This window comes from Orycteropus afer, unplaced genomic scaffold, assembly GCF_000298275.1.
Source record: "Orycteropus afer afer isolate SDZICR_OR568_19922 unplaced genomic scaffold, OryAfe1.0 scaffold00015, whole genome shotgun sequence".
Classification (NCBI taxonomy): domain Eukaryota; kingdom Metazoa; phylum Chordata; class Mammalia; order Tubulidentata; family Orycteropodidae; genus Orycteropus; species Orycteropus afer.
The window spans coordinates 7,043,526-7,056,942 of NW_006921602.1; the positions used below are offsets into that span (position 1 = coordinate 7,043,526).

Consider the following 13,417-nt stretch of genomic DNA (forward strand, 5'->3'; position numbering starts at 1 on the left):
GAGGTTCAAACCCACCAGCCATTCCTTGGAAGGAAGATTGGGCAATCTACTTCTGTAGAGATACTGCCTTGGAAACTCGAGGAGGGGTCACTATGAGTCAGAAAAACGACCTGACGGCAGTGAGTTTGTTTTTGAAATTTATGGCATAAATAGACTGTCAAGCATAACCCAAAGTGCACAAACAGAAGAAGATAAACTAGATAAAAATTAAATTTTTATTTGCTTCAAAAGACTTCTCCAAAAGAGTAGAAAGAAAACCTTCAGATTGGGAAAAATGTTCTGCAACGACATATCTGACAAGGGACTTACCTCTAAAATTTATAGAAAACCCCAACACCTCAACAACAAAAATATAAACAATCCAATTCAAAAATGGGCAGAAGACATGAATAGATACTTTACCAAAGAAGATATTCAGGTGGCCAACAAACACATGAAGAAATGTTCACAATCATTAGCCATTAGAGAGATGCAAATCAAAACAACAAGAGGGGAGAGAACACTGCAAAAATAATATAAATAGATAGATACATACATAGATAGATAGATAAATTAAAAAAAAAAAAAAAAAAAGAGATACCATCACCAGCCACCAGAGTTCATTTCTTTAAGATTACTACAGCCAACAAACCCTATCTAACAGTTGTACCCTGTAACACATGGGGTCACGATGAATCAGAACCGACTCAAGAACAACAGGTTGGATTTTTTGGGGGTTGATGGAGTGACGGCCACTCCACTAGACCTTCCCAGAAGGAATTTCTGATCTTCAAAGTAACCCAGGCATGTTATTATCCCAGATAAACTGTGTTTTGTAAAAGTCTCCTGGAAGTCTGGGCACCTTGCCTTGGCTCCTGGGCGCCTGGGCTCTGTGGCTGGGCCCTGTAAAACAGGAGAGATTTGACGGTATTTCAGTCAGCTGTGGGAGGGGAGAGGTAGGAGGAAAGGGCAGAGGGAGGCGGGAAGGGGAGAGATCTGTAGTAAAGGAGGAGAGGGAAGGAAAATTAGGAGAGGAATGAACAGAGTTCAGATAAAACACAGGATAGCCAGCTAAATCTGCATGTCAGATAAACAACAAATACTTGTTTAATATTTGTCATTGATCTGAAATTCAATATAGTCTGACAGGCCTGTGTTTTTATTTGCTAAAGCTGGCAACCTTAGGCCATGAGGAGGAGGCAGAGGGTGGGGAAGGGAAGGGGAGGGGGAGAAAGGGGACAGGAGGTGCTGTAAGAATGGGAGAAGAAGGGGAGAGGAGAGGAGGGGTAGGGGACCTAGGGACACTGGAGGCAGAGAGTGAGGGAGCCATGTTGATTTTCCCATGGGGCTGTACACAGAGTACAAGGAATGCTTCTCCCTGTACGACAAGCAGCAGAGGGGGAAGATAAAAGCCACTGATCTGATAGCAGTGATGAGGAGCCTGGGAGCCAGCCCAACGCCGGGAGAGGTGCAGAGGCACCTCCAGACTCACCAGATAGGTAAGTGACCTGGGACGGTGACTGTTGTGGGTAAGAAGCAGCCTGGGCTATGGGGGTGGGCCCTGAGCCCTGTAGCTGAGGGCCTGGTGAGGGGCTTAGTGGATGGAAGGTGTGGAAGGCTCCAACGTGGGAGGGGCAGGTGCCCATCAGTCATCAGCACTGAGCTGTGCAGGCACCTGGCCTGGTGCTCCAGCATCACTGTGCTTCCAGGAATCCTCACAGCAACCTATGACACCTTTATTGCACAGAGGACCCCAGGGTCCAGGCATTCCAACAAGTTTGTGACAAACTTGTAATAAAAATAGTACCAACAGGGTGGTCCCAGTTTAGTTTTTAAAGGAAAGTTTCCCTTTATTGAATACTTACTATGTGCCAGGCTAGGCTCACACACCCTGTGAAGGAGACACTGTCCTAGTCCCCACTGTACAGGAAAAGAGCAAGGTGCAGAGCCATTGAGTAACTCAGGATTGGAATCAGTTCTTCTGATTTCAAAACCTGACCTGCTAAGAACTGCAATTTGACTAGAAAAAAGTCTGGCAGAAAACCCACCCAGACGTTACAAGTTGTTCCCTCTCTGGTGATGAGATTATGGGAGATTTTCATTCCCTTCGTGGTTATTTCCTGTATTTCCCACAATGGGAACATATTTCATTTTCATCATCAGAAACAAATACTAAGTTTGAAAAAAAGAAAAGGAGGAGGTTTTTGGGTAGAAGGGGGAGAGGAGCTGTTTCTTTTGGTGGTCTACCCTCAGGAAGGAGGGACTGGCTTAGGGGTAGAGAGTGGCCTAGAAAGGACACTTGATCTGGAACCCAGAGGCCACTTGTCAGTCTCTGGACCTCAGTTTCCCCATCTATCAGATGGCTGATGGCCATTTGCCAGGGTTACGGGAGGTCCAGAGCATGGCTGGGTCAAAGTTGCTGGGTTCCATCCTGGGGCGGGCCAGGCTGGGCCCCGCGGGCAGTGCTCCAGGTGATAGGATGCTTGTCGGTTTGGCATCTGAGAGGCCCCATTTCCAGCTCCAAAGGGAGTTGTGGCTTCTGTCTCTTCCAAACAGGAAGTTGCATTCAGGCGGAAGATCTGATTTCCGCAGGTCTTGGGCCGCAGCTCCTAGTCCTGCCTGCGGAGGGGCCCAGCTGGAGAGGCTGGGGTGGAGGCTGGAGGGGTGAGAGGCACGTGAGCCCCCCAGTCTAGGACTGGGGCTTGAGGCCTCAGGTGGGGTCTATCCTCGTGGTTGTGAAGGGAGGCATGGCGATTGGCCAAGGAAGGGCAGTCGTTCCTACCGTTCAGGGGAGGAAAGGAAGTGCTAGAAAGGGAGTAGAGGGTGCTGCCTCCTGGTCCAGCCGCTCCTTGGTGATAACACACACTAGTGGGAGCTCTGGTAGCATAGTGCCTAAGGCACTTGACTGCTAACCAGAAGGCTGGCGGTTCAAACCCACCAGCCACTCCTCGGAAGGAAGATGGGCCAATCTACTTCCGTAGTGATACTGCCTCAGAAACCCAAGGAGGGGTCGCTATGAGTCGGGTCCGACTCGACGGCACATAACAACAACAACAAAAAGTAGGCAGATGGTGACATAATCACTGAGGACTGTTTAAAAAAAAAAAAAAATCAAACTCATTGCCCTGGAGTCGATTCCTACTCATAGTGACCCCTCCTTGGGTTTCCGAGACAGTGGATGCCCCAGTCTTCCTTCCGAGGGGTGGCTGGTGGGTTTGAACTGCCAGCCTCTGGTTAGCAGTCAGATGTCTTAGGCACTATGCCAAAGACTACTGGGAGGATTAAATAGGAAAGATCTAATCCAGTGAGTGGCTCAAGGTGGGAACTCAGTAAGAAGTGCTCTGTCCTCCTCACCATGGCCACCACCATGCCACCATCATGGCACCCCCTGAGTTAGCTGGCACCTGAGCTGGCTGGGAAGCTTGGGCAGGAGCCAGTTGGTTGGCTTTGTAGGCTGCTCACTGCTTTGTTTGGGGGTTTCCTAGACAGAAACGGAGAGCTGGATTTCTCTACTTTCCTGACCATTATGCACATGCAAATAAAACAAGAAGACCCAAAGAAAGAAATTCTCCTGGCCATGTTGATGACAGACAAAGAGAAGAAAGGCTACATCATGGCATCGGAGCTGCGGTCAAAGCTTATGAAACTGGGAGAGAAGCTAACTGACAAAGAAGGTAACAGCCTGGGACTCTGTCTCCCAACAGCTGGCTGGGGAGTTGGGAGGGAGCTCTAGAGCTCAATCAGTGCCACTTGGATTGTACAGAGCCCACCACAGTGGATGCATGTCATAGAAGACGGGACCAGATGTCAAACTAGGGGAGCTTTGGACCAGAGCCCAGGGGGGAAAGCTTGGGCTCAGGATCTGAGGCCCTGAAGGATCTGAGTTGAGAAGGGAGGGTCTGTCAAGGTGAAGTGGCAGCTGGGAAACCCTGCTGTGGTCGGACTCAGGCAGCATGGGGTGGTACCATCTACTTGGGGCCTGCCCTGTGTTCAAGATTTCACTGGGGGCCTTCATTTAATGTTTACAACACCCCTGGAGCATTGTTCCCCACCTTATAAAACCAGTTGACCTTGAGTTGACTCTGACTCATGGTGACCCTGCGTGCGTCAGAGTAGAACCCTGTTCCATACGGTTTTCAATGGCCGATTTTTCAGAAGTAGATCACGAGGCTGATTTGTGTGTGTGTGAGCTGCCTCTGGGTGGACTCCAGCCTCCAACCTTTCAGTTAGCAGCCAAGTGTATTAACCATGTGTACCACCCTGGGACTCCTATCCACCTTATACTAATAAAGAAAGGATGTGAAGTGAGTGATTGTGAGTGGCAGAACTGGGATTTGAATTGTATTAAGTTCCACCCACCCCACCCCCATCTCCCATCGCAGACTCTTTTCCCAGCTGTCCTCTGAAGTTGCTGCTCATGCCAAGAGCTTCCAAATTTAGACGCTACTTTGGTCCCTTCCCTTAGGACTCAGTCAGCTCTTACAGCTCGTCCAGAAGGGGGCTCTGTGATGGCCTTTGCAGTTGGATAAGTATTACTACCCTGGAGCTCCACCAGGGGCTCTTTCCAGAAGCCCAACATGCCTTCTCCTGCAGAAGAAGGGTCTTCTGTGAAAGACTCTGTCACAGAAAGGGTCTTTTGTACACTATAAAGGGTCACCCCAAAGCTGGGCCATTTGTGGGTTCTCTTCCAGACTGAAAGGACATTATGTGGCTAAGCCTGGGTCCTGCCACAGAAGCCACCCCCTATCTGCTCCATTGACCCCGAGAGGCTATGATTGCTGGTTAGGCCACCTGGTTTGCCTGTGGTTGGTGTGGGAAGGCTGAGGCTAGGACATAGCAGGTGGAGGGAAAAGGATTCAGTTTGAATGTCCTTTTGGGCTTTCATTAAAGCTGGGTTTGACTTCACAACAAACCAACGGAGGGATGGCAGAGGTATGGAGTCAGGATTTTATCCTGGCTCCCCCTCTTTCTGGGGGACCTTAGATGAGTTTCTTAAACCTCTCTCACCCTTCTCAGTTTCCTTAGTATGGAATAAGTTACAATAGTCCCTCCAAGAGCTTTCCATAAATCAGTCTTTTTCAATTTTATCTGCAGTCTAAAAGACATGGTGCAAAGCATTTTAAAAATAGTCCACAGAAGGCAGCTTCATCTTCCCCCTGCTTTTTCAGGCTGGCAGTGATCACCATCTTGTCTTTCACTGTGGCCGTTTTCATGTGAACAGGGGAAAACATGGGCTCTTCTTCCCTCTCAGGTTCTGAAGACACCTTGGCCTTTTATGCAACATGGGTTGCATTAGCATATAGGACCAGCCAGGGTCTTAATTCTCCTGGTTAATGATCTCTGTCTAAAGCAAACACCATGTCCCCAAACTTGCATGCATCTCTCATTTGTTTAACCATCAAAGAAACATTTCAGAGAAACTGGTAATGTGTTCCAGACAAGCTGGGAGACAGGTTTCACTTCCTCTTGCAGTGGGGGCAGGAAAGATGATACCAGAACTACGGATCCTCTAGCCCGAGTGAGTGAAAGAAAATCTTCACTTTTATTAAGCAGCATTCTTGGGGCAGCTGCAGAAGGCTGCCAGGCAGGCCTCCCTTCTGCGGACTGGGAACAGTCTGCCTTGAGCATTCTGTTCTTCAAAAGAAGACAGAGTGCACCCCCATTTTACCCAGATGGCATCAGGAGCCTCCAGCACCTGGCTTTCAAGTGATGCACCCTCTTCTGAACAGGAGGCCGTAGTAGCATCCTGGACTGGCTAGAAGGGGCTGCTGTGAGCCCCTGCTGAAGCGGGAGCTGGCACTGGGCACGTCCACTGGGACGGTTTTAACCCACAGCCTGATGGGTAGAAGTTTCTCAGTGAAATAAGATAAATTACAGTCTCCTCAAATTTCTAAAAATACTATCACAGGATATCAGCTTAGGCATAGAGCACAGTAATTACACTTTAGAGGATGGTTAAGCAGAGAATCATGGTGTATTTTCTAACTGCCCAGAATTGTGTGGGGGGTGTCTAAGGCTAGGAACATTCACACTGCGTAGTGAGTTTTTGCAGGAGGGTGTGGATGGGCCAAAGAGCCAGCGATGGAGAGCCCAGAGAGGTGGCTATGGCTGAAATGGGTCTTCTTGCCAATGCCTGGGAAAAGCTAGTATTTGGTGCCAGAATCCAGAACCAGAAGAAACAAGCAAATGAAGTGATTTTTTTTTTTTTTTTTTGAGCAATGATTGGAAACAATGGCAGTTTTGTACTGTGGGAGCTTTAGGCACAGTTGGATTTATTTTTCCCTTACATTGCCCCCCCCCCCAAATACATCCTATCTTTTAAGAGGTAATGGTAGCAGACACCACTTGTCACTGAGTGCCTGACTGGTGTGGGGGCAGGGGTGGTGGGAAATGCTGATCTAGGAGAGAAAGCAGGCTGGTGGCAGGCAGGCCAAAGCCTGGGCTGGGGGTGACCCCGGGGGGAGCTGCAGAGGGTGTCCTTTCAGGCCTGCGGTGCTCAGAGGCTGGGCTATTGAAGGTGAAATCCAGGCCAGAGATTTCTGTAACTCTAGACTCAGGGGTCTGATTTTTTTTAAAAGAAAAAAAGCACAGGGTGGCTTCAGTGCTTAAAACCTCAGCAGTACACCTCCCCCAACCCTGACCGCCCCCCCTTGCCCTGGCAGAAAGCCCTCTCAGCTCAGATCAGAAGTGAGTGGGGTGGTCTCCAAGGGGATGGAGGTGGAGTGTCCCTCTCTATTTACTGGTTTACTTCCTGGTCTACACAAACAGTCAGTTGGACACTCAGGAAAGACCTCTGGGGAGCCCCAGTCTGCACGGAACTAGACATCCTATAGTGTAACCCTAAAGCCAAACTGAACAATTAATGTGATTTATTGCAGTGGATGAACTTTTCAGGGAAGCAGATATTGAACCAAATGGTAAAGTGAAGTACGATGAATTCATCCACAAGATTACACTTCCCACGCGGGACTACTGAAGGAGGACGAGGGAGAGAGAGCCTTTCCTGAGCTTGAAAACACAGACTGATTAATTTTTAAAAAGAAAAGTGTTCCTTTCACTCCAGGGAGATGGCAAACCCAGCAACAAGATGACAATACCCAACTGTAGCAGGGAATAACTGGCAATGACAAATGAAAATAAATAATTTCAGCTATGGTATTAACATGTCTTTAATAAATGATTTTTTTGATTTTAAGAACTGCCATTAGGCCAGCACTTCGTAACATGGAAAGAGACTGTGGTTTGGAGCTGGGCCTGAGTTCCAGTCCCAGCTCTGTGTTTCCCAGCTTTGTGACTGGGCACATCATTCCACCCTTCAAGGACTCAGGATCCTTACTAAAATTGGATTCCTGCCCCTTGCCTCAGGGAGGAGCCCTGATAGCTCAGTGGTTAAACACTCAGCTGCCAACAGAAAAGGTCAGCGGTTTGAACCCACTACTTGCTCTGCCAGAAAGAGATGCGACAGTCTACTTCCCTAAAGATTACAGCCTTGGAACCCCAATTCTACTCTGTCCTGTAGTGTTGCTATGAGTTGTAATCAACTTACCAGAAATTAGCTTTATTTTATTCTTATTATTTTTTTACCTCAGGGAGCCTGCTGAGAGGATGTGCTGAGATAAAGACTTGAAAAAGCCTCTGTAAACTGTAGAACTCTGCACAATCCCAGTCATGTTTCTCCTGAAAAGGGCAATCTACTACCAAAAGGCCATGTTCTGTATTTGGGTGCTGGAACCATCTTTCACATTTCTAAGGGAAAAAAAGTCAATACCACCTGACAAATAGCAAAAAGCAAAGAACATTTATAAAAATGAGAAAACACTGATGGCGACATTTCTTGCAGCACTGTGAGGCCACTAAAACATTCTTATTTCCATCTTGACATAAAAAAAAAACCAAAAAACCCCAAAACCAAATCCACTGCCATCGAATCGATTCTGACTCATAGAAATCCCCATTGGGTTTCCAAGGCAGTAAATCTTTATGGAAGCAGATTGCCCAGTCTTGCTTCCATGGAGTGGCTAGTGAGTATGAACCACCAACCTTCCGGTTAGCAGCCAGATGCCTTAGGTACTGTGCTATCAGAGCTCCTATCTTGACATATAGTTGAGGACATTCATTCAGACACAAAGCATAGAGTGAAGACATAGTCAAGTAAAGATGAGGCCGCATCCATGAAGTAGTGCCAAGAGCGAGCTGACTTCACATTTCTACACCAAAGACCAGAGGATGGGGTGTGTTGCATTTGGAGGTCTTGCAAGCTTCTGAGGACGCCTGATACTCCTGCTAGAACTTCAAGCTCTCTCCTGGGCTGTTATTAGACAGTATTTCAAGGGACTGGGATGGTCAGCTCAAGTGGGCCAAACTGATCATGGCCTCAAGCTACTTCCCCAGGACTAATGGAAGGAGATAAGGGGATGTGTTAGGACTGGCTGCAGTCATATTTGAATCTGCAACCATGGCCAGATACACAGCAAGAGACCTGGAAAATAGGAAAACAGTTGTAGGGGTGTTGGTCCTTCTGGAAGCCCTTCCAGCTCAAATGGCTTTGAGTTACACAGGCAGGTGTCATGGGCTGGAGTCACACATCAGCATGAAGGATGGAAGGGAGGGAGCTCCAAATACAGAGATTGTCACCCTTACATGTATCAAAATTTGACTCTGGACTGTGGCTTTGTCTAAGCAAATGAAAACAAGAAAGGTGTGTGCCTTTGGGGAGGTTATACAACACAAGAATCTTCTCTAAGGGCCTGGCACTGAGGAAGCTGCAGGGAACAAGACATAGTCTGAGCACAAGTATCTCACCAGGTTGTGTGGCTCCAGACATACTGAGTTCCTGGGAAAGCAGATCCTTTTATTTTCCTATTATTGCCTATGAGAATGACTACAATTCCCAAGAGCTGCAGAGAATGGTTTTGTGGTCCCAACACCAAGTGAGGTTGTGATCATCCCTCTGGGCTGTCCAGGTCCCACGGTGCAAGGGCAGATCAAGGTTTTGTGGTGCCGGAGGCTTATATGATTTAGCAGATTTAAGAATACAAAAATGGAATTGCAGAATTTCTAAGGCTTCTCCCAGGACCCTGGAAGAGGCCTGAGCCAGTGAAGGATAATGGTGCTCAAGCATCATACCTTCATAGTGAATTCACTGGAGAGCTCCTTAGACTCAGCACCTCATGTTGTTGTTGTTGTTATGTGCTGCCGAGTCGGACCCGACTCATAGCGACCCCTCCTTGGGTTTCTGAGGCAGTATCACTACAGAAGTAGACTGCCCCATCTTCCTTCCAAGGAGTGGCTGGTGGGTTTGAACCGCCAGCCTTCTGGTTAGCAGTCAAGTGCCTTAGCCACTATGCTACCAGAGCTCCCCAGCACCTCATAGAGAACTGCTATTTCACCTCCAGGCAAGACAGACCCAGTGGCATCACTAGAGGAGTGCAGGCCATACCAGGTGACACTATCAGAGGAGATGACACCAAAATGACTATAAAATTGTGCAGTGTTTCAGCAAAATTTATTATTTTTTATAAAAATAGCCCTGTCGTTACAACAACAAAAACATGTTTACTAAGCCCAGCTTACATGTAACAATATACCTACAAGGGTAAAACCCTATGCTAATTTACTTTTTGAAACTTCTACTGTGCTCTGGTCAGAGTTGCCATTATCACCCAATTAACAATAGTGCTTCCAGTCACATGTCTGCACACACAAGCAAGCACTGTTGATTTCCTTGCTGCCTGTGTTTTTATGTTGTTGTTATATGCTGTCGAGTCGGCCCGACTCATAGTGACCCTTCCTTGGGTTTCTGAGGCAGTATCACTACGGAAGTAGATTGCCCAACCTTCCTTCCAAGGAGTGGCTGGTGGGTTTGAACCACCAGCCTTCTGGTTAGCAGTCAAGTACCTTAGGCACTACACTACCAGAGCTCCCTGTGTTTTTATAGTCACTGATTTTGTCAAACTGTTTTAGCCACAATATTGTGGTAATTAATATCTGTGAACCTGTATCAATAACATTTTTGAGAAGTAGTAATTAAAGGAAAAGAAGAAAAATCAAAAAGGCTTCTACTCAGATACAAATATTGTTACAAAAAATGTAATTAATTGTAGAGATTTGACAAAACAGTTCCAATGTATTAGTATAATCTAAGAAACATTACATTTAATTAATTTATAGCCATATTTATCACATATTATGTTATGATTAAAACTGGTAATAAAAATTACGAAGGATTCCGTATGGCCGAGTATGGGAGGGAGGAGGTCCACTGCCTAGACCCACACTTTTTTTTTTAACTCGTCACGGACATTAGAAAGCAAATCTTGTAGTTAATCTGAAGACCAAGGATTCAAATGGTTTAGATGGGATGGAAAAGGGAAGTTCTGGGCTATAGAGTGCCCTTTCTCTCAGATTTTTTTTTTTTATACCTGTATTAAAACCGGGGAGCTCTGGTGGTATAGTGCTTAAACCAACGAAAGCCACTGCCATCAAGTCGATCTGACTCATTGTGAGCCCCAATGGGTTTCCAGGTGGTAAATCTTTATGGAACGTTGCCTCATCTTCCTTCCATGGAGTGGCTGGGGGGTTTGAACTGCCAGCCTTCTGGTTAGCAGTCAAATGCCTTAGGCACTGTGGCTCCAGAGCTCCTTCAATACCTGTATAGTAATTTATCATTGGGCAGTATGGTTTTAAAAACCTGTTGCTGTCAAATCAATGCCAACTCATAGCAACCCTGTGGGAGAGGGTTTCCAAGGCTGTTAAATCTTTATGGAAGTAGAATGCCACATTTCTCCCATGAAGCACATGGTGGGTTCAAACCAACACCTGATTAATTGCCGGACGCTTAACCATGATGGAACCAGGGCTCCCACAGTATGGTTTTAAGGCAGGCATTAATTTCAGTTGCCTAAGAGGAATCCGAAGTATAGCTTGCCAGAAACACACAGCTGCTGTAGAGTGGTCATTAGAACCCAGGGCTCCTCTTCACCAAGGAATGTCTGTGTGTTCCCAATTAAGGGTGCATAGTGGCTCGGGTTTCTAAGATTCTGTGAAGGATTCCTTCTGATTTAAACCTCTACCCCAGGAAAGTCTGACCCCTCAGTCCTTGTTTCACGCTCATTCCTGAGATTCCATTGGGTTTACCTAGCCCTTTGTGTGGTTTACAAGAAAGGCCACAATACTCTTGGCACTCGAACTGCAGATATTAAACAGATTTTAAATCAAACAGATGCTGTGGTTCACTACAAAGCTAGCCATATTTCAATCAGGGGAAAGACTGCTGTATATTTGTTACTTATCTCAAAGCACATGGCAAGAGAATTAGTGACTCATGCTTTGAAATCTCTGGATGAAAGGCACTTTGGAAGCTCAAAGAATGACCACTTTTCTCCCGGGGATGTCACCTTGTGTACCCAGCAGTATATTTTACAGAAGACAAATTAACTGAAGGCTTTTCTTTTATTACATCTAAAGAGCTCTACATAAACAGGTAACATTCAATAGGTAAACAATTTTTTTCCAATGCATGTAATAAATATTTTCACTTGGTACTTTTATACAAACTGACATTGGTCTACTATACATTTTTAAAAGCCATTTTACTGGTTTGGCATGCGGTATGGAAATTCTAAGAGAAAGTTTTAAGGCAATGAATCACAGATTTAAGTTCATGGAATTGATGGTAACTTTTGTATCTGTTTATATACATTTTCCCCTTTGTTAATTAAACAGCAGCAGCAGCACACTCTGGGACCACCAGCTATTCTTCTTCTTTTTGAAATCTAAGCTTTGTGTTTTATTAAAAAACAGAATTCAACATGTATTGGTAAAACAAAATTCTTACTAAAATAATTTCAAATGTGCATTAAACGCTCAAAGATCTTGAAATAGTTTATGTATTTAAAACTGATTTAAAAAAAAAAACAATGTGCTTCCTATAGCTACTTAAAACTGGTATATAGTTTCAGTTTCAGACATACGACTCAAAGAAAAATCTGCCAAGAAATCCTATTTTTCAAAAGCTTAAGTGAATCCTAAGTCAGTAATGATACAGAACTGTGATAATATCTAAATCAATAGAAAAATTTTAATGCTCAAAATAAATTAGTCAACCAAATATGGCAGGGTTAAAGTTCAGATTGTTATAAAAAGATGTGCCCAATAATGCCCACAAAATAATTAAAAGCCACTTCAACCCTACTATTCAAATAGCGATTTTATCAAAGATGTGTGTACACACACACACACACACACAGAGAATACTGTACAGAAACACATATACACAAACACACACACTTATGAAAGACCAAGGCAAGGGGAATGGTGACAACTTGCCTAATAAAGATTGGGAATCACTATTTGTCCAGACAGCATGTCAACAGTGGCAGGAATAGGGGAATGAAGATGATGGGAAGGAAAAAAAGAGATGAAATGACTGTAAGTTTTTTTTTTCTTTTTTTAATTAGGAAATAAAAATGCAGTGCATGACTCTACTAATAATTATTACAGAAAAGTCATTGACTGATGTCAACCATGAGACTAACACAGTGATAAATACTAATAATGCAACATTTTGGACAAGTCAACAACTAAAAGAAACAAACTCCTCACAGAATGGAATGAACTAAAATAAAAAGAAAACTGAATGGTTAACTTCTCCATGGCCACACCATAGCCACTGGACAAACATTTATTTCTCCCTATTATCTGTTCTTCCCTTAGGCTGGTACAATGCAGGAAATGAAGGGAAATTAACCCCCTCTCAAACTGGGCTAAATAAAGTACAGCAAAGGGTTTTCAGCTGGATCATTTAAACAGTTTGTAATTCAGCATCACACTCAGTTATTGATCAGAGATTTGAGACCACTAACAACAGTAAAACAAAACAAAAATGAAGGAAACGACTGCTCTTACCTTAGGTAGTTGAATTGACAGAAATATGCGTCCTATTGCAATATGAAATAAGAAGCAACTCCCCACAATTTAATTTCTACCTCAATCTGAATTTAAACATAAATTATACTATTAGATGTTAGCCTAAATTAATGTCAATGAGAATTCTTAAAGTGTTTACTCACTGTTAACACCAGATTCATTAAAAAACTTATTTCTTATTTTAACTGACAATGAATCCATTTTTGTTGTTTGTTTGTTTGTTTTTTATTGCAAATTGTTCAGTGACTATAACTCAGCCATTTATGTGTGGAATACACATGCATGGGGGAAGACTAATAACTCACTTGTCACTCACACACATTATCTATAAATACATATATACACACACACATATACATATCAACACCAACTTTTTTTCCCCAAAATTCAAGTCAACATTTAGTGGCAGAGATGCTGTAAAAACAGACATTATTTTTCAATTCCGCACAGTCATGTGAACTATTACGTTTCACGCACAACTGAAGATACAGCCATCTTGAATTCTACCTGA

General features: G+C 44.6%; 1 protein-coding gene across 1 annotated transcript; it reads left to right on the forward strand.

The window, feature by feature from the left end:
* Nucleotides 1–1,321: 1,321 nt before the first annotated feature.
* On the forward strand, nt 1,322–6,955 carry CALML4 (calmodulin like 4). Its single transcript, XM_007958700.2, has 3 exons — nt 1,322–1,478; nt 3,465–3,653; nt 6,858–6,955. Exons 1-3 carry the CDS (start codon nt 1,322–1,324, stop codon nt 6,953–6,955), a joined length of 444 nt encoding a protein of 147 aa, XP_007956891.2.
* The last annotated feature ends 6,462 nt before the right edge of the window (nt 6,956–13,417 follow it).